Genomic DNA, 26,874 nt, shown 5'->3' with positions numbered 1-26,874 from the left:
GACAAATTAAGAGGAGATACTTTGCCTTCAGTGTTAAAAAACACTGCAATGGGAATGTATCCAAAAGCCACACAGACGTCATTAAATTTCCAGTCCATTGTTGATGATGCACTTATAAGGACCTCGCGGCTTGATTGTGTCCTCCCATCAGGTCCAGCTCTAAAACAAAGATCTGAATGTCTGATTGCTTAAGTAGGAGCTCTTTTAGAAAAACAGCTGTAGTACGAGTGTGCCACTACGTTAATTAAATGACAAAGCCTTGAAAAAAAAATAGTCTTGATACACGGCCTTCAAGAAGTACAGTAAACACATTCCCTGCTATTTCACTGCTACGCCACCAGATGGAGCCAAAGATCCACTACTAGAAATTTAGCTACACAGCACTGATGGGTAAACTATCTGCAGACACATCTAAACATCAGGGGAACGCATAATACAGGTCCATAAAAGCAAGCAGTCCACAAACATCTAGACATTTTTATTATGAAAATAAGACAGAACATCATTTGATAACAGTTTTCCTTCGAGCATGCATTAGCGCTGATGGACACATGATTTTTATTTTTTTCCTTGCCAGACAGTCTTTCAGCTACACCTGAAGGGCAGTCCTCAGTCTCTGGATGGTTTAATGGGTTGCCATGGTGAGAGTGTGCTGCAGACCATCTTCGGTCATTAATACATATGTGACAGGTACAGTGTGTGTGTGTGTGTGGGGGGGGGGGGGGGGGGGCGCGATGACTGTAGGGTTCAGGATGGGCGTGTGTGTGTGTATACATCATAGTGTGCTCTTGTTCACTTGGCCTCCTGGGCTTTTTTGGCACTCTGTTTCTCTTTCGCCTGGGGAAACAAACCCAGAGACATTTTTATTAATAGCAACGGAGGACCTTCTCATTTCACATATAATTTCTTTGTATAATTCCTCTGGTTATTTCCCATTAAACTATCATAGTCACAACAATTAAACTCATATGCTCTAGTTACTAATAGATTAATAAATGCATTTATTTTCTGTTTTTGTTGTCCAGTTGGAATCAATTAATGAAATGAAAAGTTATTTCCCATGAAAAGGTCCTGTATTAATAAACAGAAATGACTTCACTGAAAGACAGCGCCTACTTTTCAAATCAAGTTTGCCCCCTAGTGGACACAAAAGCCAATTACAGTCTGGCTTTCTACACAGTTTCACTAATCAGCGTGTTCTTAAAGAAATGCCCTCACCAAAATCTCAAAAGGGAATTCTTAATTCACAGAGACCCTTCACATTAAGAAAAGGTATTTCATTATCACTCCTCCAATGCTCATAAAAGCTACCTGCTGGCAGCACTTGGCTTATTAATTAAAATAACGTGCTTGTTAAAAGAACAATGTTTTAAAATGTCAAAGTACTCGAGTCTTCTGAGAACACTCGCCTGCTCAAAGTAAACAGGGCCGTGGAAAGCTGGAGAAAGTGGGGGGGAATTACCTTCTCCACCAAAGGTATTAACTGCTGGTACTCTGCCAGCGTCTTCAACAGCTCCATGATGAAAGGAAGGTAGTTGTGCTTTCGTCTAATATTTTCAATCTGTAAGAAAAAAATAAAAATAAAAAATCCGCATCCACCAATCTTTCTGGAAGGAGAATTACTTCTTCATGGACCGGCTTTCTGTAAGACCCGTCACATGCAACATTATGAAATTATTAGTGAAGAAGAGGCCCACCTTATATCTTTTTAGTTTCTGATTTTCTTCTTCAATAAGGAGCTGGTACTTGGCAATCTCTGACTGGATGGAGCTGAGGAACGTGCTGCTCTGGTCTGTGTCCATTGGTTCATCCTGGAAACAGAAGGCGGGAGAAGGTTTCCGTCCACTCACTGAATACTTGCACTCAGAACAAACGGTAATGATACTTAGATGAAACGCACGCAGCAGCTAAACCTCTGCAAACGGCTTTAATCACCAAGATATGGAAAAATAACACAGGCAACGATTTTATTAGTCTTAACAGAAGCAAGACACTAGATAATGAGCTGCAGTGAACAATATGTTTAGTCATTTTTACATTCTTCCACCCATCATTCAGAAAACTTTTGTGAAGGTTAGGTGTGGTTAGTTACAGCAACATCCCATAACAGTGCACAGGACCATGGCAACGGACTAAAGCTTTCAATCAGAGAGAGGCCAGCTTTCTTTCATCACTCTCTTAAGACACCTGCTCTTCTCTGGCAGGCCCCACTTTGAAAACCCAAATAAAAACAGCTCAAACCTACGCCCTGCTATTCTGATCAGTCAGCAGGACCAGCCTGAACTAGGGCTGTTCGATATAACAATATATATCGGATGACGGTATAAAAACATCTATTGTTTCATTTTACGCTATCGTTTGTTTCGTGGTGTTGCAAAATAAACTGTTTACAGCAATATTTTTTCACCGTTTTGATGGTCACTGTAGTGGCTATATTAATTTCTTAAAGTTCTCTCTTTCTCTTATATTTAATATAACCACACTACGGACAGACAAGCGCCTGTTTTTATGCGTTGTCGTTAGCAACAACGACGGTAAAACCATCGCGTGTCCGCTTGTTTATTTTCCACATAAACCTTTCACAATAAAGCTCAAGATCCTGTTGAGACTTTTCAAAATAAACTGAATCACGTGAAAGAGTTTGCAGAATGTTTACGGATGAGAAGCAAAAAAGAGCCATCAGGTGCTAAAAAAATAAACCTTAGACTCAAACATTAGAACAGGCTTTTCCCCGCAGCACGCCGTGTAATAAATACTCAAAGAAAACGGTGGCCGTTACAACTTATGTTTAAAAATGTATCTTTTCATGCATCAGTTAAAACACTCGACTCCAGGTACGTGGCGCCCAGCTGGAAACACTTCACACACGTCGAGCTGCCCGAGATTCACAGAATTTACAGAAAATGTTAAATTTTTGTGATTTATATCGTTATCGGACGATAGATGTCTTATATCGGGATGTGAGATTTTGGTCATATCGCACAGCCCTAGCCTGAACTGTATTTAAATAAAGGTCAGCACAACAGCAACAAACAGGCCGCTTTCTAACAGCGCAAAAGGTGCCAAGTTGTATTTGTTCCAACTCTTTCATTTTAATTTGAAGTTCAAAGATTCGCCCTCTTAAAAAGGGGGAGCCGGGACTTAAAATCCATAACCCTTTACAAATCACAGATTTTGAGAAACTTCCAATCATTAACTGAATGTGAACAGATAAAGAAATGTCAGGCAATTTGCTGATAAGCTGCTATCCATGTTTGGCTCATGTATCTGTGCAGCCCCTTTCATAAACATGAAATCCCATTGATTTCATAAATATGAAATCTTTCACTCATGTCAGGTCATGTAAACTCAATATTTTATCTAATATACGTTATCAAGCAGTGGAATAAGGTTTGACATTTTAACCAGTGTCAGAGCGTAAAGATCAGCCGTAGACAGTCTTAAACTCCTTTTCTGAAACAAGTTCCTACAAATGTTTGCCTTCAAAAGCTTTAAGAAACTAAATTTCTGTGCAGAGAGACTAAAAAAAAGGAACTGTCTCACTATTAAACAGAAGGAATGAGAAAAGGCCAGTTATGTTCAGCAGAGTATCCATTACTGTAAGATGATATGCAGTTCTTGTGTTGTTTGAAAAGTTGGGTTAACTTTTAGTTTTTACTCGTGTAAACCAGCAGCCGATGTAAAACTTTTCCACGCTTGTCTTTTTGATGCAATCTCTGATCCTGAACCAATGAACATAAATACTCACAGCTAAAAGGAGTCTTGAACCACAGCCAGAGCCACATGATGCTCTCTGCTCATCTTCAGTGGCTCACTGTGGTTTTTAATTAATAAGGGGGGGGGGGCAAAGAAAAAAAAATAGATGAATATGAAAATGAACAGTGGGCATTTCATTTTTATTCATCATTGATGATGACTGATGTCGAGCTTATACAGACACAAAAGTGAATGTGTGCATCACCTGATGCTTTATCGTCTCAACTTTCCTGAACCTCGACAGTGGTGGGGAGCACAGCTGTATACACATAAATGGCAAAAAGCTCCGTTCCCCAAGCTTTGGGCTCCACATCCAAAAAAGGAAAAGTGACACAGGAGAAGGGAGAACTTAGCAGTGAACGGAGAGATCCGCAGCCGGACTTTAGCCTAAATTTAATTCAGAGCGGCTTGCTTCTTTTCCTTTTACCATTTTAAAAAGCTGTTAGGCTGTCGTTATGTACTAATACATAGATGGGCCTCAAAGTGGCCCGCAGAGCTTCTGTTTCACAGTAAGCCTAATAGGGTTGTTTCTCCCCCTCTACAGCCGTTCTGCTTGTATATTCATTCAAAAGGTAAAACGTTTTCAGTACTTCAGTCCCATCATTTCAGCACTGATTTAAGGTGTGCGTTGGGGCCCCCTGGTGGGACATGATGGTACTGCAGGTCGGCCACAGTAATAACAGAAATTCAGTTTGAAATTAATCACAAGTATGTACAGTTACACATTTATCTCAATTTATTTGTTTATATAAAAAGTGAGTTTTTTAAAAAGCTTTTAAACATGTAGCTTTTCCACCGAGGCAGAGCAACAAAAGTCTGTTTCCTGTTTGAGAAGACTGAGAATTTACGTTTGTTTCACAGCTAGTTGCTAGCCCCTACAAATGTTTGGACATCTATAGAACGTTCCCGCATTAAGAATATAAATGGGTATGAGATATTGTATTTGTTTTAAATGTTATATACTTATGTGGTATGTGTATTTTGACTTTCGTTGCCATGAAGCCAGGTCTCTCTTGAAAATGAGATTTTTAATCTCAATGACACTTTTTACCTGGATAAATAAAGGACTAATAATAATAATAATAATAATAATAATAATAATAATAAAGTATACGCTGCTATGAATGTTTTGTAGTTCAAACTTGAAGTGTACATTTGAAAGTTGGTTCAGATGGAGCTCGGAACCTCTCTCGAGGTTATTTTGCGGCTGTTTTGAAACAAGAGGGACAAATGAATTTCCTCTAGGGCTGGGGGATATGGCCTAAAATCCATATCATGGTATAATTTGAAGCATGTGCGGTAACGATATATATTGCGATATATTCTTTTCTTCAGTATAACGTATGTTTACACACTATAAGGCACACTTAAAATTCTTTAATTTTCTCAAAAATTGACAGTGTGCCTTATGTATGAATTCTGGTTGTGCTTACTGACCTCAAACAGATTTTATGTGGTACACGGCACTCAAAAATGTTTTAGTACGATTTTGGTAAGCTACAAAGCCACACCGCCTGATGGATTGTTGGAGCATTATGGCTGCCGTAATGAGGAGCCTCGCGGAGTAATCTGGGTCCAAAACTCCGTCTGCTTCAGGTCCCAAAGTCAAACGAACACTGTGGCATCATTGAGAGTTAAAAACTGTCTAAATTATTTCATCTTTAATAAAATGATCAGCGTTGCTGCTTTACCAGGTGTAACAATTAAGTTCAACATCCAGGCATCCATGAAAACAGAATTTATTCAACTCAACAGAGTTAGAAGTTAGCAGGAAGTTAGCTCGCTAGCTTCCACCTAATCATGATATAGCATGTTCTAACAGAGATATCTGAAAAAATGAAAACGTACAGCTCTGCTATCACTTCCAACATAAATGAAGACAGAAAACTAAGCAGTGACATTTGTAGGGTTACTAAAGATGGGCTAGCTGGTATATAATGATGTCCTACGTGCAAAACAGCTATGTTAGCATAACATTAGCACAGTGAAGCTGAAGGATGAATGCTAACTTTTTTCCACTCGATAAAAGTTAACATGAGGGTTTCTGGTGGTTAGAGGCTATAAACGGACCAAATTTCAGTCAGGAGAACAAATGAGATAATCCATCCACAATATGAGGTTAGTCATTGATATACTGCAACAACATGGGAATAGAACAGCTGCGAGAGAATTCAGCATTAATGAATCAATGGTACGGAAGTGGAGGAAGCGCAGTTTTTGGCTTTCCTCATATTCCAAAAGTGCTTCGTGTCTTTGCTATGACTGTCGCCCGGCATAATTTGCAGATGATGTTGTTTGCAGCCGCTGCAATGCTTTCCACCAAAACAGGCGCAGCTTGATGGCATCATCAACTATCGTGGTAGAGTGGTATAGTAAAAATCTCTACCGTTGGCCAAATTTATATCGTTTCTACCATATACCGTTTATACCCCTACCCGTAATTTCCTCTGCAGCAACATCCCTGCTATATTTGTTTATATTCAAGCAAGCACTGTGCTTCAGTCCATTTTTGCCTGTTGTAATAACAACATGACACATGTGCAGTCTGTTTCGGTTGCATATCCCCATAAGCGGACTCTGTGTTGCATGTTATTTTGGTTCAGCTGGGTTTGAAATTGCAATGTTATTAAGTATTTCCTGTTATCAAAAAAAATAAAAAAATTAAATGGGGTAAATGAGATGACAGAATTTTTACAACCCTGTCCATCAACATGACAGACAACCTCTCTGACCCATCGTATTACTTATGGGGAAAAAAAATAAAAGAATAGATGAAGTCCACAAAACATTTCTTGCCTCATTTCTTTCTTTCTGTTCACTTCCAGTGTAGCAGAGCTTTATGATCTCCAACTTTTGAAAGCTGCTGACGCATTATACAGGTTGCCTCAGAGGCAGAAAGCAACAGAATAAAAAATGATTCTCTGTCACGTCTTCACTGGATTCAACCCCTTTCACTGCCTCTCACCTCAGTAAGCTGGGCCTGGAGCTCTGCAATTTTCCTCTCATATATAATTTTTCTGTCAGACACGATGGCCATTAGGTTGAACCGGATCTCACCCTCACTGTACCTGAAGAAGGAAACAATGACGTGTAATTACAAAGTATCTGGTTAACACAAGCCGTTCCTGAAATACATGTACAACACACAATGTTTACTTCTGTATTCTTTTCTCAATCACAGGGCGGACTGCGCTGATCCAGTCATCCTGGTTGCATGCACCTGGTGACAAAAAACAGGAAAAAAAAATAATAGCACATACACTGACACCTGCACTAACCCCAAGCACGCACTCTACATCATCATAAAAAAAAAACCAGGCAGCTTTATGAGGAATGGAGCACAGCCAAGAAGACAAAAATCAGCTGTGCACAGCAGGGCTGCACACCGAGGGACTTTAAACATTAAACTGTCAGTTTGTACTAAGCTGTTAAAACCATAATGAAAAAAATAACAAATGACATTTTTCTGCTTACCCAGGTCGATCGGCCCCTCTCGAAGCCCGTCCAGCTCATATAGCCTGCCATTTACAGGAACGTAGCTCACAAAGTGGAATGCGTCCTCGTCCTTCGCCGAAGACTTTGCATCAAATTCAAACATTTGCTGTCTGCAAATGCAAAAAACACAATTACAAAAAACCTTATACACAAATTATCGAGTAAGCGAGGATGCAGGACAGAACAGAAGTGACTCTCACATTTGCCCGTCTTACAAAAAAGGCACACTCGTCCACTGGCAAACAAATCGACCAATCTCTTTTATTTTTCATTTTCCCCAGCTGGAAATGACAGGAGCAGAGCCTCACCTGGCAAAGCTGTTGTGAACTTGTCGGATCACTTCTGAGTTGCTGAGAGCCAAACCTTTCATCTGAGGAGAGGAGAAGATGCTGATTTTACGGGTCGTCACAAGACACCACTTAATTCTTTTCTCATCATGTGTTTAAATAGCTTGTTAACAAGTCATTACAGTAAATTATTATATTACTGACTGCTACCAACGTATAGTACATATAATAAACAGACTGATGCTACTGTTCATTAGAACAATGTGTCAACATGATTGTGGAGCCGCCGAGCCTTCCCATGTCTGTCTATAGAGGCCAAGGTCCGTATACAATTAAAAACATAATCCTCAGATCTTGTTGCATTTTGAACTGATCTTTGTTACAAATGCATGAACTTTGACAATGATACAGTTAAACATCTTAAAGTTAACATCTTTAAAATGGTAAATGGACTGGTTCTTATGTAGCACTTTTATACTCAACTCGAGTGTTTTATACAACATGTCTCATTCTACAAGTGTTTCTTTCCCTTGTCTATGTGCTTTCTATCCAACACTAAGACTCCAATAAATGAATCTTGCCCAAGAATACTGCTGTGGTCCATGAATAACTCCTAATCTAGTCTGTGGATTAGCTGGGATTTCTCTTTGTGGAGTCTGCATGTTCTCAGTGTGGTTGGGTATTCATTTTTCCCCCACAATCCACAGACATGCATTTCATTTTAAATGGTGACTCTAAGGTGGTCATGGGTGTGAGCGCTCAGAGTCTAGAGTGCAAACCGATGTATACATGGGTAAAATGTGGCTTGTAGTCTTAAGTGCTTCGAGTAGCTAAGGCTTCCCAACAAAAATATTAGCCTATCCCGGCTCTCATAGTGTGAAAGACTAGCTAAAAGGCTATCTATGCCCAGGACAGGTCACCAGACTGTCACAAGACTGACAATCATTTACGCTCACATTCACACTTACTGCCAATTTAGAATCACACATGACCCAAACCCACACATGCCTTTGAACTGTGGGAGGAAACCTGGGCACCAGGGGAGAACTTGCACAGAAAAACAGAGCTCCACACCAAAAAGCCCTGGGTACGCGATGGCTGTTCAAACCTAGGACTAGCTTGCTGTGAAGCAACAGTGCTAACCGCTACACTACAATGCTGCTGAAAATGTTTTCTTTTTTCCTCTTTATGCGATTAAAAAAAAACCCAAAACAACAACAACAAAAAAACTATACTGAGTCAGTATGGTTCTCATGACAATCTGAAGGACAGATGGCTGAGTCATCTCATAAAATGTATAAAATAATAAAATGTCTTGAAATCTATTTTTCGGTTAGATTTTTCCCCTTCCTCTTTTAATTTTTTTTTTTTTAATTTGGATTTGAGACAAAAATACCATTGACGTACAGCTGCATCAAAACTCTGTGAAAACTCTCTGAACTCTGTCAGCGTATCGCCGAGCAACATGTCAGGATGAGAGCAGTTGAGCAAAACGCTGATGATGGCCTGGGTGGCACAAGCGTTGTTAATGACCTGAAAACACACAGATCAGAGAGGCACAAAATAAATAGACCAATTAAAAACAAACTATGACACGAGACTGGAAGTGGGATCTGCATGTTGATCATAAACATAATGAACATAAACATTTAACAAAAAAACGATAACTTCAAACATTTTCTGCAGATCAGGTAGCTCAAGATATATATATATATATATATATATATATATATATATATATATATATATAATTTTTTTTTTTTTTTTTTTTTACACTGAGGAGCAGCATTCTTTGGTGTGGGCTTAGTGAGATTTATCCAGCCAAGTAAGATGTGCTGCAATTTATGATCTCATTCATTTTCCAATGTGCATGAACTAGAGCCTTTTGCAGAGCCACTTCATTTCTCGTCTGGTAAGCGCCACCAACACTAACTAACTGGAAAATGCATTGCTTCTGCAGTGAAGATAGTGAGTCAAATGCATCTAAATGAACCCAGGGACATTAATTGTGATGCTAAGAGTACCTGCTTGGCAAAGAAGATGTGATCAAGTCTTGAATCCTGGACAATTGATCCTGCTGGCTCTTCACCAGGCTGCCACTTAAACAGGAAAATCAACCCGTGAACGGGTCTGTAACAAAACACATACATTAAAAAGACCTGTCTTTAGCAGAGGCATGCAAGATAAGAGGTGTAGATGAACATACTTCAAGTTTTCAAAGTTCTCTGGCTCCATACTCCATATCTCTTCAACCTGGGCTCCTCTGCAGCCTGACAATGACAAGTGAAGCAGCGAACATTTATTTACATTGCTAATTACCGTTCAAGTAACCATTAACTAACAGAGCGAAAGCATTTGTAGTCTGACAGCTGAGAATGCACGACACATGTCCAAGGGGTTGCTTTCACGCGCGTTGTTTTGAACGCTGAGTAATGCTAGCTATTTAGCTCGCCTAATTAAAGTAGCGACCCAATTATTACATGCAAATCATTCAACATTAAGGTGTAATAAAGATGCACAGTATGTAAAAAAAAATTCCTGTTGCAATACAAAAGTAAGAAGTAGCAATTTGGAAGCTACTGTTAGCTTTATTGTTTCCAGTTAACCACCTAGCTAGCTTGTCGAGACAGCCACGTTACATGCAATGAGCCGCTAGCGTCACCCTACGAGTCACTCACCGAAACCTTTTATGAGCTCCGTGAAAACCCCGGGGTCGCTCTCCATGAGACACCACTCTCCTGCACTTCCAGACATCCTTCACACTGTTACTTATTCAGCCTACAGCGCACATAAACGAAATGCTAATAGCTTAGCAGTGCACTGCTCCCGTTAGCCAGGCTAATTTAACCGCAGCACGACAATGACCTCACCGTGATGCGGCGCAATGTGGACGCGATGGTTACGCGCGTTTTGTTTCACAGCGTACAACGCACGGGAATGGTTTAATTGGCAAAGGAAAAAAATAATAATTCGATTACTAACATCCTATTAACAACATCCGTGACTACATTGTTAAAAGAAATAAATGTATAAAAACAAATATAGAAATAATAAAAACAATCTCTTTCTCCCGGCACGACAACCAGTACCCGCCCTCATGTGAGGTGAAGAATTGACATATGGAGCGCCCTTTGTAGAAGGGACACATTGCGACCTTATAACGGAATTTCCTTCATATTTAATATGTGAAAATCATTATTCACTCTATTTTTTGTAGTAATTATTATTTACTAATTTAATGAATTCAATGTCTAGCTCTAAAGTCAAAGATTCAGGAACTTCTTAATGTTGGCGTGACCTAAAGATTGTCCGTAAATGCGTATATTTGTAACAGGATTTCTTATCAGTCTACTTCAGTTTAACTGTGTTTTATTTATATAGGAAAAATCATAAGGGCAGTTGCCTCAAGGCACTTTCTACTATAAGGAAAATACCCTACAATAATACAACAAAAACCTCAAAAATCAATTACCCCTCTTTGAGCAAGTACTTGGGGACAGTAGGAAGGGAAAAAAAAACCTTTTAACAGGAAGAAACCTTTGGCAGAACCAGGAACGGGCAGCAATCCCCCGCGACTGCTTAGGGGTGGTAGAAAGCAATAGGACAACTGTAAAAAAAATACACAAATTACTAAATTTATTCACATTTTATGCAAATAACAGCACAATACTCTGCATATGTTTACAAAGTGTACCTCTTTTACTCTTGCAAAATATGAAAAGTTACCTGAAATAAAAACCAACCGCTAAGGTAGAATCAATACATCAAGATGTTCACAGTTCAGTGAAGTGTAATATTGTTCAATAAAACAAACATGTACAAGTGCTGTACAGGTAATACAGAGGCCATAACAATAATATTAAAAACAATATCATCATTATTATCATAATAATGTACATCCCTGGATGAAAATGTATTTTTACATCAAGTATCCACTGCACTTTGATGCATAAATACTATAGTCATGCTCAAGCAATGTACACCTTGTAGCATGAGCTCAAGCAAACATGTGATAAGTGGTGCATTGATAAAAACCGTAAGAACGGATAGTCATTTTGCCGCCTCAAACTGTCTGGTGCCTGAGCCTTCAGAGTCCGTGGCAGCACAGCAGGAAGCACACTGCTCGATCAGAGGCACCAGCTTTCCTTGCTGATGGAGCTGTTTGGTATCAGACCCGCCCCCAATGCAGTGGCCATTGACAAAGACTCTTGGGACCTAAACAGAGAAAAAAAGAGGGGGGAGGGTGTCAGGGGGATACATACTTTAGCATGCTATGAATGAGTTGCTAATGATCAACAATTTCAGATTCGGTTAGGTTTTTTTCCCCAAGTTTCATGTGCCATCTCACATCTCCAATGTGTCTTTGCATTCAAGACCCACACACAGTCTATTTGTAGCTCCAGGTTTATGCCACTGCAGACTTTGTTTGTCTTCTTTCTTGGCCCCAACTTGACAGCTGTATGAGCTGTTAATGAATTTTTACAACTTAAAGTAGGAGCAGCTAGTGATCTAAAGAATACAAGTAGAGGAAATGGGCCACCTCCAAGGGCCTTAAAGGCCGCATTTTAAGGCCAATTACGTCACAGCGACGCGACGAAGGCTGTCCCAATTCGAAGGCCGCTCGAAATGTGGCCCTCAAATGCGTTCTTCATTTCCCTGAATTTTAAGGATGTGGCGGTGTAGACTTCGTGGCCCAACATATCCCAGAATGCATAGCGCGGCAGTGGGTGTGGATAATTTTGCCGAAAAAAACGGCGGATGAGGGGCACCTGAAGAGTAAACTTTTAGTAAGTACTGAATATTATGTCACTTATTTATGTGCAAATGATTAATAACGAAGAACATTAAAACATTACTGTTGGCCACATGTCGGCAAAGTTATGTGACATTAGTGACGTTTGTACTAACTTGGTTTCAAAGCCTTTACTTTAAAATATACGCTGTTCAATAGCTGACCTTAATCTTACAGAGAATGATCAAAGCTCATGTAGAATCAAACAAACAAATGAACAAAAGATTTTCTCCTTCATCTCTGACAAACAATGCTGTATGAAACATTTCCAGCTGTTAGTATCATGGTTGCTAGGCAACCTGGGCAGTGCGACGGAGGCTAGACCATCCCATTTCACAAGCCTCGCACTTCCGGCCTTAGCGGTCTTTGAGTACGCGGCCCTTGTGGACCGTTAAGGCTGCGTACTTTAAGGCTGCAGACCCTGAATTGGGAAACAGCCATAGTTGTTGAAATCGATGAGCCCCAAAATGTGGGCTGCTGCCCCCTTGTGGATGGTGGGCAGCAAGATGTTGTTCAATTTGCCATGAAAATGTAATGATTAAACATTTAGACTATAAAAGTATCAAGGTGATTTAAATTAGGTGCTGTTCTTTATTAGTTACATGGGCTTTGAAACATCTGGTTCGATAACACTTCACAGATAACGTGTACGAGCACAAGGACACGCATGGCTTCTCTGATAAAAAACAAAACAAATACATACCCTAACAGCGACCCTGAGTCGAGATGCTCCTATTTTGAATTATAAAATTCATTATCAACTTTCACAGCTTTCAAGCTGAGGCCAGGGAACATGAGCAAGGCTGCAGTGGCATACACCTGAAGGTAAAGCAGACGGCCTATGTATGTGTTTTTCAGCTTCATTGTTTTAATGCACAGTGTTCATGTGCGGACAACCTTCCTCGTTTCCATGTTTTCAGAACTCTCGCATATTTGAAAGTGACTAAAGAGCAACAGAGCAAAGGCTATGATGTAAAAAGATGGGACTTGCTATGGGGATTCATCCTGACTCAGAATCAGCTATTCTGAGTGCCTATAAAGTCCTCAATCTTGGCTGCAACCCCAACAAAGATGCTTGTTAACTCCACCTAAATTTAACTTGAAGGCAGAGCTGCCAGAACAAACAAGCTGTCAGAGATGTGTGTTTTGATTCTTCTTCTACTTTAAAAAAAAAAAAAAGCACACGAAGGTGAGGTCCTTCTTACCGTCTTGGCACCGGTCATCTGAGCTAGGGCCTCTTGCAGACTCCGCCCGTCATTGTGCTCATCCAGTTCGATCACTTTGTAGGTTGCGCCAATTTCGTTGAAGACGTTTTTGGCCATTTTACAATATGGGCAGGTGGTCTTGGAAAATATCACAACACAGTTCTGTGCCACCACATCCTGAAAGGGCAGACACAATTAGAATACTTAGTTATGAGTGTGGAGTCTAGAAACAGCTTCAGCATAGCAGGAATCAAGTTGGTGAAGGGCGAGAAGGATCTTATCTCCACTTTGGGCAGAGACCCAATTGCAGAATTATGGTGGAAGTTTCACGGCTTCCTTTTTGAGGGCAACAAGCACATTTCTACACCAGCATGAGGACGGCTCCTCCTCTTTGTATTCTTTCTAGCAGATTGATGATTCATCACCAGAGTGTTGTCTGCTCTACTCACTTTAGGGTAAGCTGGTAAAGGAGATAACGTCAGTAACCACACATCTATAGCTTTAGCTGGAAAATAGTCAACAGATGTAGAAAGAATTCTGATTAACCACCAGTTTTATTCGAATTTTTGCCTGTTTAGAAAACCTGAATGCAAAGGCCTTTAAGTTTAAGGATGCAGTCAATTTGAATGCACAAGACTTTGTTTTAAGGTTAAGAAGTTTCTAAAAGATTGCTCATTCTTCATGTGGCTAAAACACATTTCTAATTATCGATGAGTCGGTGATGTCTTAATGGATTTTAGGATGTCACCTTCACTCATAAGCAGACCGCCTTCAAAGTTAAACATGCCACTGACAAGATGACATGCTCTGATACCACAGAGTGACTAATCTGGAGAAGTGTAAAACTGATGTGCACAAGAAAAACTCAAGGCATCTTGATGCATGCAGTTGTGCACTTTGTAATCACACTCAGGTCATTTAATGGAAAGATTTGTTGACTGACTACTGTGTAATGGACCGATATAACACCTATACTAGAGGCAAGTATGTAAAATGCAGCCGCACAAGATGAATAACCATAATTTACTAAATTAGAGCCAGTTTTCCTCATAAATTTCTGCAATACCTTCAGTTTCTGCAGCCACGCATACCGCCCCCTGGTGGCACTTAGAAAGAATGCAGATTTAAGGCTTCACTTTTCAGACCCAGACGTTACACCCATTTTCATGCAGTCTACAGAAGGTGGACATACCCCTGAAACATTACAGGGCCTTGTCACAGATTTATTTATATTTGTTTGTGAACACGTGTATTCACAAATGTCACTTCTAGGTGTGCTGCATGACATATGTTTAATTCAAAAGTCTTCAGGTAAAACATGTATTGGATCAGACAGACAGAATATGTCGTGGTTGTGTATCCATAAAAAAAATACATAAGCCTGTGAGACCCACACAACTGAAAACAAGTTACATAAAGACCCACTGCAGCTACCATACCCAGCAAAGTAACAAGCTGCTTGTATGTAGCAGGTCTTACCTGAACGTACTGTAAACAGGCAGTGCTGGACAGACCCCTTGGATGGGAGGAGGTTAAATTTCCCATTCTGGAAAAGAAAAATCACACTCACATGATTATAAAATGCAGTGTTTGAGGCAACTAGTCCAGTGCTGATCTTATGAATCAAGTGGAATTAACTGACACACAAGAAGCAGGCAGAGGTCCATAGAAGAAGCCGAAGATGTGAAAGGAAGAGACGAAGAGAGGACATATCAGAGCCATCAAAATAAGATCTAACTGAAGGATAACTGCTGCTCTGATTATAACCATGTTTACTGTAGGTCAATTTTAATATTCACTTGTGCCGCTGGTCTTAAACTGCAGTAAGGTTCGTGCGCTTGGTAATCCAGGATTAGCACTGCACTCGCTTCTCATTGGCACTGGGCAAGACACGCCAAACACCATCAGGATCTGGCAACACTGAGCCGGCGGCACGGCAATAACAAACTAACAACGCTCCATAAAACGTGGCTCTGTATGTTAAATGAAAAGTGACCGCCTTCTTTTATAATCGGCATATCTTTTAGTGTCATTTTTATCGTTTCTAATGCTTAGCTACCACCGCTTAATCGTGTTAAGACTGTATAGGTAGCGTTTGCTAACGCTAATAACAGCCGGCACGCCGGGGATAAAGACTGATATTTAAAACAATAATGTAAAGTTAATTTATATTATGTATGCCGAATTTTTCAGAAGGATCCTTTTGATCAAGAGGCCGCGAATAGGTGTATTTGTTAATGAGAAAATCATTTAAAAATGAATTTCATGTTAAAGCACGAGATGTTATGATGACAGACGGTAAAGCATGCAGCATGCGGGAGTGAATTAACAAGAATTATGAGCTCCTGGGAGCGGGCAATGTTGTCCACTCATGTAGTATTATTTGCTTACGTTACCAGGCAGAGGAATATTTCTTTCTAAATTTGGTGTGGGGGTGATTTTTCAGATCGACAGCTAGTTGCTGTAGTCAAACAAGTGAGAATGACCTTCGACAGCCGGTCCATAGAAAACTACGAAGACATCCTGCGTGAAAAAACATGGCGAAGACAGAGCACACCGCAACAAAACAACTACGTCTTTGCCCTGGATAAAACATAAGATTAGTGTAGGAGCCGTTCTGAGGCTACACTAGCCCTGCCAGATGCTATACACTTACTATAGCACGATACTTACACTGTTTACGCCTGATGCCTACCTTACGTGGACACCGGAAGTAGTTTCTGACGCAAGTCGCAGCGTGAATGTAACGCTCGAATTAAAAAAACACAAACAAACTATAAAGCAGTCTTTAAGTACAGTTAAAATAGCAGTGTAATCCTTTAATTGCGGTATTATTTTTTCATAAAGAATACATCATTTGGCAAATTAAATTACATTATATGTCATTTGAGCTTTAGTGCAAATGTAAGGCTCGGGGCCAAGATTGATCAGGCAAAGACTCCAAATCTGGACCAATGGACAGCTTTAAAAAAATGTGGAGGCTTGCATAGATTTTTAATTTTTAACTGCCTGCCCCATTGCTGTTCATGCCACAGCAACTAACAGATGAACAATTAAATTCCCCGTTCCCCGTTTTTCCATTACTAGTGAGTGCATGGTAAATAAACAAAAACTTTAAGTTTATTATAGGATAGTCTGTATAATGAACTGTTAGAACAAATTTTTGTAATTTTACACATTACACATTTTACACATGAAGTTTCACTGGTCAGGTCCACTTAAGATAAAAGTGGGCTGTGCCTGAACTACAATTTTAAATGAGTTTGACAGCCCTGCTTAATATAAATATGTTTTTTTTTTATTTCAATACTATTTACATTTATAACTTTAGCTTTCTGAAGAAGGAATTTATTACATTTTGCAACATGTATTTTTTGGGATGCTTTACTATGCTCTGTTGTTTCAGAAAAACACACTGATTTAACCTATGACTGACCTATGACTCATTCTAGCATCAAGAGATGAACCAATGTTTTCTTGACAGAACACACAACTTAGCAAAGAACTAATTTTAAATTTAATCTTTAGGCACTTTGTTACTAACATCCTGTTGCAAAAACACATCATTTGTTTCAATGTCTTTAGTTGAATCAGTTGGGAAGGCGTAAAATACTATTTTTGTAGCAAAAAGTTTTGTTTTGTATTTGTTATGTTAGTTTTTGCTCCCTTGTCTCCTGATAATTGTAGTGCAGCTTTAGTGCCATGCTGGTCGCACGCTTTAAAACTGAAAAACATCCTCCCCACTGAAGATGATAGTGCTCAAAAGCACAGACGTTTGTATTCAGCTTAAAAGAACAGCAGCATATTCTGACAGAAGTGGTAAAATGTAATATTGTTAATAACAACCATGACGGAAATATAGTCATTAACTGTGTGCTGCAGTCTGATCTTTCTCCAGGGCCATGTAGGAAAACTAAGTCTCAAGGTGATTACATCATGAAAACATGATTGGTCAGTTGCTGGGCTCTTCCTGGAAAACTGCTGTTTTCATTTTACTTTAGTGTCATTTAGTGTGGGTTTGCTTTTTCTTTTTCTTCTTTTTTTTAATTGCGTTTGATTTTTACTTGCTAAAAATGTGTTTGTTATAGGTAGAATGACCAGGGTGGTATGTCAGTCTGAAGAAGCTTTAAACAATGTTCCATTTGTTTTTCATTTAGTTTAAGTGAACTCTAATAACCTTGTTTCTAGAACGACATCATTTATGATGTCGGAACAACAGCAACACAGCACTGTGAGAGATGCTCATCCAATAGTGTGGCTACCTTAAATACACAGCTTTCCCTTTGCTCTCCTCTCTACCCATTTCTACTCCTCACTACCATAACCTGCTGAAGCAAAGAGCCATCATCACTGGGTTTCCTCCCCACTGTCACAAGGTGCTTGCATGTAGATGAATTATTGACCTTCTCTCTAAAATACTGCAAATGCCTCGAGATTACCAATAAATCTGAAGCCAAAAAAGATGCAACCTGGGATGTTTGCAAAGAAATCAGCGGAAAGACAGTATAATATTCTTCCCGTCTCACACTCTGTTTGTAGAGCACAGCCATGAAACCTGGCGTGGATGCATGGCTTCTTTTATATCCTCAAAGATTTCTGTTCCCCCTCCCTCTTCAAACACAGGAGAGGGAGGAGGAGTTAATTCAGGATTAACTGTAACAGCAAAATGGGAAACATTTGCTGTGTTAGTCTGTGCTTGGCTGAATAAAAAAACAAATCTAAAGATACGTGACGAGGCAGCACAGGAGTTCTTCACTTCAAATGCCTTCATTCTTCAAAGCCGAGGAAGAAATGCATCACAGATTCACAGCATCAAAGACATCAACAGTTTTGCCCTGGAGTGGATAACATCCAGAGACAGAACCAAAAGGTTATGAAAGAAAGTGGAGAATTGCATTACGGTTCAAACACTTGCTCACAGCATTGATAGATGAGAGAGCTGTCTAACCACACCAGTCAATCAGCCGCAACATTACCACCACAAACTTTAATGTGGTGCTGGTCCTCCTCAAAGTCGCCAAAATAGTCCTGATCCATTCAGGCATGGATTTCCCAAGACCTCTGAAAGTTTCTTGTGGTATTAGACACCAGCACTTAAACAGCACATCCTTTAAGTCCTGGAAACTGTGGGGTCAAGTTGTCATGGATTACTTGTTTTTACATCCTGCAGATGTGTGGAACTGAAGCCTTATCAAATGAGAACTTCTTATCATGTTCCTCAAACTTTTTTTGAGGCCCCCGCCATCAAGGAATCTGCTTAGTTTCTTACTTGTTCCTGTCATTTGGAGTGTCATATTCTAACCTTATTTCCATGATGTTATTCCCATTCTCAGTTAGATTGTGTTTTCTTTTGCAATTATAGTTATCCTTTTAGTTGATTCCCTGAGTTTATTTTCCTGACCTCCTGTATTCTGCGCAGCAAGTCAATGTTTCGGTGTTAGATGTACCCGTGTTCAGTTACTTTCTGAATTTATTTTGTTAGTCTTTAGTTTTGTTTCCTGTGTCTCATCTTCCATGACTGGTTTCAGCTGAGTTTCCCTGATGTTATCCATTTCTCCGATTACCTTATAGCCTTGTTCGTTGTTGCCCTCATCTGTCATGACTGTGTACACCCCAGTTCTGTATAACTTACCACAAAATTTCTTGGTGTACTTGTATCTCCCAGTGATTCTGTATTTTCTGGCAATGTCTAGTATTTTGATTGCCATGTTTCATTCCCTGTTTGATCCTGAGTAGCAAACAATCACCATTAAAGACTCGTTCTGAGTTACCATGTTCTGCACTTATACGTTCAAAAAAATATCTCATACGTGACACATGTCGGTACTCTGAAAGGTAAAGTTTCCATCTATTTGTGTTACAAAAACTCTTCTATTTGAGTGAAACCATGTTTCATTGTGCCTTGCACACCCATGATTGTACTACCACTATGTTGGCTGTCCTTTCTTAAACCACTTTTGTAGGAACACTGTGCCATTCATCATGTCACACGTTTGCCCTTGTCAAAGTTACTCACATCCTTACACTGCTATCTTTCCTGTTTGCTCCCTATCTAATATACCCCACCCTTTTGACAGGTGCCTTTAAACAAGAGGAACTTACTCACTTCACCCATCCATGGTTTTAATGTTGTGGCTGACTGGTGTATGACAGTCATTTTGAGGATTTCTTTACTGGGAAGGTGCCTCTATTGTCTATCATCTTCAGTCAGCAGTGTGCCAATGCATAGATTATCATCCTTCCCAAGGATCATCTTTGAAACATTCAGTCAACATAACCTGGGGTGTCCATACTGTACATTGTCCAAAGGTTGGCCAAAATGCAAGAAAGACGTTTCTTACTGGCTAATAGTTACCAGTAACAGGCACATACACCTTAAATGCATTAATGTCATGTACATAGAAAGCACATTTTTATTACCGGACGTCTTAAGCATCATAAAAGCATGTTATCTCACACTGGTTTAGATGCAGCAGTCTTGTAATATTTTCCAAGTACAGCTGTAGAAAGCATGGTTGAATTGTCTAAAAAGCTGTTGGCCAGAGGATATGATAATCAGCTTGAACACTTGAAAGTGACATGAATTTAAAAAAGCTTAATTCATTTAACATTTCAGACACATACAGGAAAATGTGCTCTCCCCCCCACATGTAAAACAGGCTGGCAAATTAGGCATCCGCAACCATTTCAAGCTGCAGTGATATGCTGCCATGTTATGACGAATTGTCGGTACATGGATTTGCACCACTGAATGCTATAGACCAATCAAATCTATGAGACATATGTGATGGAATGGCCACCAACACATATAAACAATCCCTTGGCATAGTGTGATTTAAACAAGTTTACATAAGCACCATAAATATCCTTGCCATTGTAAACTTTAACTGCAGGATGCTGGTGACACAACACAAGACAATGAACCGCAGAAAAGCCTTACATGGACATTTCACAGTTTCGACTATTTCTGGACACTTTAAGAGGAGCTTTAAAATCTGACAGTAGAAGCCAGAGAATAGACTTTGTCCGCTGTGGATAATTTGTCTTTTTAGAAAAGAATGAGAAGCCATTAGTGTGATCTATATCACACATCTCATTGTCATTAGTCCGCTGATGCTTCACTCTGACGAATTAGAGTCAGCATGGGGTACATTTTTAACTCTGCTTCTTCTTGTTTAACATTATTTGAGATACAAATCTGTTTCAATGGACTTCATTTATCTGTGTCATTTGTTTCTTGTCAGGGTCACGTGGGGTTGGAGACTATTCTAGGATACATACATCAGCTGGTGATCGTCTCAGTGGACCTGTTGCAAATACACCTGATTCTGCTTGCAATGTTGGACAAACGCCATGTATTTACAATCCAGCAGGAGGACATACAGCCATAGTATAAAACAAGTACACCCATTATCATTTTTAAGGTTTTATAGATCATAATAAAAATCTAGTCTGAATCAGGTCAAATATAAGCTCAGATGAAATATAACACATGAGACATTACACTTTGTCATTATTGTGTTTGATTTAACATGTCTTGTTTTCTTATATTCTTATATTTTTGTTGAGCATAACAATTCTAGGGGAACTATTTTGTTAAGGCATTTGTTCCCAAAAGAGCACTGCAACACCAGAACCAGCCAAGTGAATCGTAACGATCTTATCAGCAGTTACAAAAGAACAACTTATGTAATTGTTCCAGACTTTTTAATCAGTGGAGGGCTATATAAAAATCTCATTACATATGAGTCCTTCTGGTGTACTACTACATGGCAGTCAGTACTGCATAAGCATGAAATAGGAGTGATTTGCCATGCAGAAAAAATAGTTAAAACAGGACATCTATGCCATCTCAGTTTAAGTCATGATCTCAGCCTGTAAACACTGTGTGACTTGAGGTTGAACTATACTTATTTTTAGTTTATGTTGTAGGACCATGCCAACAAGCATTTCCTATTTGGATCATGGAAAACCAGCCATGATCCAAATAGAGGTGACACATTGTCATTTAAATATGGGGATAACAACAATCCTAACCATTCCCAGACAGTGTCTCCTGGTAGATGTTCGGAAGCAAATCAATAAAGCATCAAACACTTCTGAGGAAGTATATCCACAACTATAAGAAATGTGCATTTCAGGGTCCCAGTTTCGCTCAGTGGGTGGGCAGGCAACCACATGCCCACCCACTAAGCGGGTTGAAGAGTAGCAGCCAGGGTTTGAATCAGACCCACGGCCTCCCCTGTGGCATGTTGTATAGAGCACTTTGAGTAATCCGGGATAATGAAAAGTGCTACATAAGAATCAGTCCATTCACTGTATGAACAGAGGTTTGTCGTGTTACTTTTGCACTATTGTGCACATGTTGTTATTACATGGCTTGATTTAGGTACACATTAGGCTGACATTTGGGGCCAGAGCTGAAACTGTTCTGGGCCGGCACAGGACCACCAGTTTGTCTGCAACTGGTCTTGTGCTGGCCCATGTGTGGGCCACATCTGGCAAACCAGATCTGGGCCACCAAAGGGCCATCATTCTTTGCGGTATGTGGGCCACGTGTAAGCACATTGTGTGGGCGAGAGCCGATCCATACCAATTTTGCTATGGGCTAGCTTAGCATCTGGCCTCCTTTACTTTGAAGCCATGCTGCTGTAATAGCTGCAGTATGTGGTTTAGCATTGTCATGCTGATACAGAAGACAATGAAAAGACATCGTCTGTATGTACCTTTCCTGAGTTCTGATAACAAGCTGGATGGTTCCTCTCCTATAGACCAGAGAGGAGTCTTTTTCAGAAATAATTTAAAATTTCGATTTGTCTGTCTATAGAACATTTTTTGCACTTTGCCTCAGTTGACTTGTAATGAGCTTTGGCCCAGAAAACATGTCTGTTTTTATAAATCACGTTCACATAGAGCTTCAAACTACATTTGCTGATGGCACAGTGAACTATGTTCACAGACAGTGATTTCTGGAAGTGTTCCTGAGCGCATGCAGTGATTTCCATTTCAGAATCATGCCTGCTTTTAATGTAGTGCTGCCTGTGGGAATGAAGATCACAGATATCTAATATTGATTCTAGGCTGTCTAGAGATTCTCCAAATCTTTTGGTGATATTATGAACCGTAGATGATCAGACATTAAAAATCTTTGCAATTTTATGTTGAAGAGCACACACTGATAAACACAGTTTATTCCAGGTTGCTGATTAACCTAACTAGCTGCAAAATGTTCCTCCAGCAGTTTCCTTCTAGTATCGCATACTTTTTCAGCCTTTTGGTGGCCTCGGCCCAACTTTTTCTTTTTCTTAGATGTTTTGATGGCATCAAATTCAAACTGAGCTTATATTTTCATGTAATGTCTGATTTTATAAACATTTGAATATTTTCCATGTTGTATTAATTAAATTATTGCTAATTATAGCATTCAGATAATATTTATATTTTCCACAGCATCCCAGATTTTTGGAACTGGAGTTATATAATCAAACAGACCACCATTAAGCCCAGCTGAAATCACACTCCTGAATGTTTGTAAAATACTTTTATCTTTGCCAGCTTTGAAAAATGACTTGTGAATTAATAGCTGCTTTGGGGGAGAGCTTTTACTTGTTTGCTTTGTGAGTTTCTCTGCACATTCTGCACACGATTATATTTTCTTTACAGTTAGCAGTTGCTTCAGGCCAAATAACCCAATAGTAGAGAAATATCTCAATTGCAGTCTTCATTGATCAAAGTGTGGCTCTTGGCTATAGTTTGATTGAGTGCTGTAGAGTTTCTGCCTAACTGACAATTGCCATAGTGTATAATAACTAATTTTTAGTCAGTTACTCAATGAGCTAACACTAAAATCTATAACACCTATCATACAGATAAGTAAAGAGTGTGTCACTGTGGGGTTTTTATTCACTCTATGTGGGCTTCAGTCAGGATTGGAGCTTGGCTGCAGTCAGATTCTCAATTTTTATGTGTTGATAAAACTGTCAGTCAAGACTGGCTACAGTGCGGAGGGCCTGGGTTCAGTCCAAGTCTGCCAGATCATGTCCAAAAGACTCAAAGCTGAGCCGAAGCTACAGCCAGAAAAGCTCCGAGACTTTTATGAGCCAATACTTGTTCCAAAATCTGCAGTAATGAGGTTTTCCAAATATGAAAATCCTATCAACCTTTTTGCATCAGTCAGTATTTTTGTTAGAAAGGTCAAATTACATGAATCTGTGGAGCATCTGAGATTTTGTTCAGCTGCATGGAAAACCGGGGCTTTTTCTTGCAATTAACAGTCAGATGCTTACCAAGCACGTGATGGCATTGGGAGTAAACAACATTAAGTGAATATCTAAAAGCTGAAAAGCAAGATTTAGGTTGAAATGAATGGAGACCAGAAATATCTGACAAATGAACACTTCTCTGTTGGCCTGACTTCAGCTGAGTTCCAACTGTCTTCTATAGACGAATGGACTTTACAAGTCATTTAAACTTTAGGATGGATGGGTGGATATACTGTATATGTGGTCTCTCCTTCCAGCTTGATGTTTTTCGGCCCCATAGTGGCAAAAAAAAGCACATTATGCAACTGAAAGAGGTTAGAATGGTTTTAAGATTATAAATATTTTATTTATTCCCACAACTGGGGAATGAAATGAATGAGTTACAGCAGTCAAAACAAAAGGCAATGCAGGACATACATTTAAATTGTGTAGAGTTACAGTGAAAAAACAAACTAGCAGAATAAGGTTAAAAAAAACATAAGTAGAAAGTAAAGGGGTAGAAAAGATTTTAGAAAATTGATAAAATAAATCTAAACAAAATAAACACAGGTGTTGTGGGAGGAAACAGTTTCTGTATCTGTTCTCATCTACGTAGACACAAAATGACTAAATCAACGAACTGTACTACACTGAACAAAAATATAAATGCAACACTTCTGCTTTTGCTCCCATTTTTCATGAGCTGAACTTAAAGTTCTGAAACATTTTCTACATACACAAAGGACACATTACTATCAAATATTGTTCACAAATGTGTCTAAATCTGTGTTAGTGAGAACTTCTCGTTTGCCGAGATAATCCATCCCACCTCACAGGTGTGGCATGTCAATGTGCTGATTAGACAGCATGAATATTGCACAGGTGTGTCTTAGACTGCCCACAATAAAAGGCCACTCTGAAATATGCAGTTTGATCACACAGCACAATGCTACAGTTGTCGCAAAACAGTCAGTATCTGGTGTGGCCACCATTTGCCTCACACAGTGCAACACATCTGTGTTGCACTGTGTGAGGCAAATGGTGTGCAATGGGCATAGAGTTGATCAGCTTGTTGATTGTGTGCTGTGGAATGTTGGCCACTCCTCTTCAATACTTGTGCAGAGTTGCTGAATATTGGCAGGAACTGGAACACGCTGTCATATACGCCGAGCCGAGCGTCCCAAACATGCTCAATGGGCGACATGTCTGGTGAGTATGCTGGCCATGCAAGAACTGGGATGTTTTCACCTTTCAAGGAATTGTGTACAGATCCTTGCAATATGCTGCAACATAAGGTAACGGTCATGGATAAATGGCACAACAATGGTCCTCAGGATCTCAACACGGTATCTCTGTGCATTCAAAATGCCAACAATAAAATGCACTCGTGTTCACTGTCCATAACCCCACCGCCACCATGGGTCACTCAATCCACAACGTTGACGTCAGCAAACTGCTCATCCACACGACGCAACACAAGCTATCTTGAACTGACGCCATCGAATGTGAGCATTTGCACACTCAAGTTGGTTAAAGTGACGAACTGCAGTCAGGTCCAGACCCCAATGAGGCGCACGATCATGCAGATGAGCTTTCCTGAGACGGTTTCTGACAATTATTGCAGAAATACTTTGGTGGCTTGGTTGATTGTTGCTGCAGCTGTCTGGGTGGCTGGTCTTCACCTGGTCGACCATCCTGGAGGTGAACATGCTGGATGTGGAGGTCCTTGACTGGTGTGGTTACATGTGGTCTGCGATTGTGAGGCTGTGAGGTTGGATGTACTGCCAAATTCTCTGAAACGCCTTTGAAGACGGCTTATGGCAGAGAAATGAACATTCATTTCACAGGCAACAGTTCTGGTAGACATTCCTGCAGTCAGCATGCCAATTGCACGTTCCCTCAAAAGCTGTGACATCTGTAGCATTGTGCTGTGTGATCAAACTGCATATTTCAGAGTGGCCTTTTTTTGTGGGCAGTCTAAGGCACACCTGTGCAATATTCATGCTTTCTAAACAGCACCTTGACATGCCACACCTGTGAGGTGGGATGGATTATCTCGGCAAACGAGAAGTTCTCACTAACACAGATTTAGACCGATTTGTGAACAATATTTGATAGTAATGTGTCCTTTGTGTATGTAGAAAATGTTTCAGATCTTTAAGTTCAGCTCATGAAAAATGGGAGCAAAAACAGAAGTGTTGCGTTCGTATTTTTGTTCAGTGATGATGCATCTGCATTTTTTTTTTTTGGAACTTGCATGTCTTTAGACTGTGCCTGGAAGTTGGAGTAATGCCTGAGGAAATGCACATTGGTCCAGGGAGAACTTGTAAAGTCACACAGAAAGGCATGGGCTGGAGTCTAAACCAGGAACCTTCCTGATGCAGAAAGGTTCCTAATCACACAGAGAACAGTTCCCTCACTGACTTCCTCCACCAATACGGCCATGGTCATTCAGATTTACAGAAATGTATAAACTTTTTTTTAAAACTTGAATAACACAAAATGTTTCTAGTTAGAAAAAACCCTTAAGTAAAAAAAGGCCTAATTAAAAAATCAGCTGATTTATCCGTTGCTTTAAAAAAGCACAAAACAACAACTTTGAAGTAGATGGCCATTTGTTAACAAATAGAGTACAAACAGACATCTTCATGACTTCATGAATTTTTGAAATACTAAACATAAAACACAACTTTTGACAAAAGGCCCTAATAAGGAAATTGGCTAGATTTCAAGGGAAGACTGGCTTTCTTCTCAGTTAATGCTATTAGATTTTCTTTTGTGATAGTAGATTTCTTAATATAATGGAGTGCTTTATATGACACTAATAATTCAGACTGGCACATGCACTTCTTAAATAAACAGTGTAAGTAGTGAAAGATGTCAGAAAGAGATGTCACTATAGCCCTGCACACGTCCAAAAATAGACTTCTCTGTACAGATGACAGCAGACAGTCTGTAAGAGCATACTGGGTTAGAGATAAAATGAGATACTTCTGCCAGATTTCTCTTTGTATTGTTTGGTCTCTGGGAGCTTAATTTTATACCAAAGGGCTTAAAAATCAGTGCACGGCATGTGGCAATAAGTTTCGATGGATCAG

At 39.7% G+C, this 26,874-nt stretch overlaps 2 protein-coding genes and 1 pseudogene across 8 annotated transcripts; 1 reads left to right on the top strand and 2 right to left on the bottom strand.

Annotated features, from left to right (window-relative positions):
* Nucleotides 1-380: 380 nt before the first annotated feature.
* On the bottom strand, nt 381-10,411 carry uchl5 (ubiquitin carboxyl-terminal hydrolase L5). Of its 2 annotated transcripts, none has more exons than XM_085138699.1 (11): nt 10,217-10,411; nt 9,745-9,808; nt 9,563-9,668; nt 8,946-9,071; nt 7,560-7,621; nt 7,231-7,361; nt 6,913-6,976; nt 6,722-6,824; nt 1,698-1,811; nt 1,410-1,561; nt 381-837 (listed from the first exon to the last, which is right to left on the bottom strand). In XM_085138699.1, the coding sequence occupies exons 1-11, from the start codon at nt 10,290-10,292 to the stop codon at nt 396-398; spliced, it is 1,440 nt and encodes a 479-aa protein (XP_084994825.1). In that variant the 5' UTR covers nt 10,293-10,411; the 3' UTR covers nt 381-395. The 2 variants fall into 2 exon arrangements, with proteins under 2 accessions (XP_084994825.1, XP_084994826.1); XM_085138700.1 differs by having other exon boundaries at nt 575-837; nt 1,463-1,561; nt 10,217-10,405.
* Nucleotides 10,412-11,007: 596 nt separating this feature from the next.
* glrx2 (glutaredoxin 2) lies at nt 11,008-16,249 on the bottom strand. Of its 5 annotated transcripts, none has more exons than XM_085138708.1 (4): nt 15,178-15,636; nt 15,015-15,081; nt 13,536-13,712; nt 11,008-11,753 (listed from the first exon to the last, which is right to left on the bottom strand). In XM_085138708.1, the coding sequence occupies exons 1-4, from the start codon at nt 15,303-15,305 to the stop codon at nt 11,589-11,591; spliced, it is 537 nt and encodes a 178-aa protein (XP_084994834.1). In that variant the 5' UTR covers nt 15,306-15,636; the 3' UTR covers nt 11,008-11,588. The 5 variants fall into 5 exon arrangements, with proteins under 5 accessions (XP_084994834.1, XP_084994835.1, XP_084994838.1 ...); XM_085138709.1 differs by lacking the exon at nt 15,178-15,636 and adding an exon at nt 16,022-16,212 and having other exon boundaries at nt 11,178-11,753; XM_085138712.1 differs by lacking the exon at nt 15,178-15,636 and adding an exon at nt 16,231-16,249 and having other exon boundaries at nt 11,203-11,753.
* An 8,565-nt stretch (nt 16,250-24,814) lies between these two features.
* LOC146498963 (uncharacterized) lies at nt 24,815-26,657 on the top strand (annotated as a pseudogene). The gene is made up of 2 exons (XR_014870260.1): nt 24,815-25,509; nt 25,548-26,657. The product of XR_014870260.1 is annotated as an uncharacterized LOC146498963 (transcript).
* Nucleotides 26,658-26,874: the final 217 nt, after the last annotated feature.

Source organism: Neolamprologus multifasciatus, chromosome 17 (genome assembly GCF_963576455.1).
Source record: "Neolamprologus multifasciatus chromosome 17, fNeoMul1.2, whole genome shotgun sequence".
In the NCBI taxonomy this organism is placed as follows: Eukaryota; Metazoa; Chordata; class Actinopteri; order Cichliformes; family Cichlidae; genus Neolamprologus; species Neolamprologus multifasciatus.
Note: the sequence above shows the minus strand (reverse complement) of the source record. Positions and strands in the feature narration are given on the sequence as shown.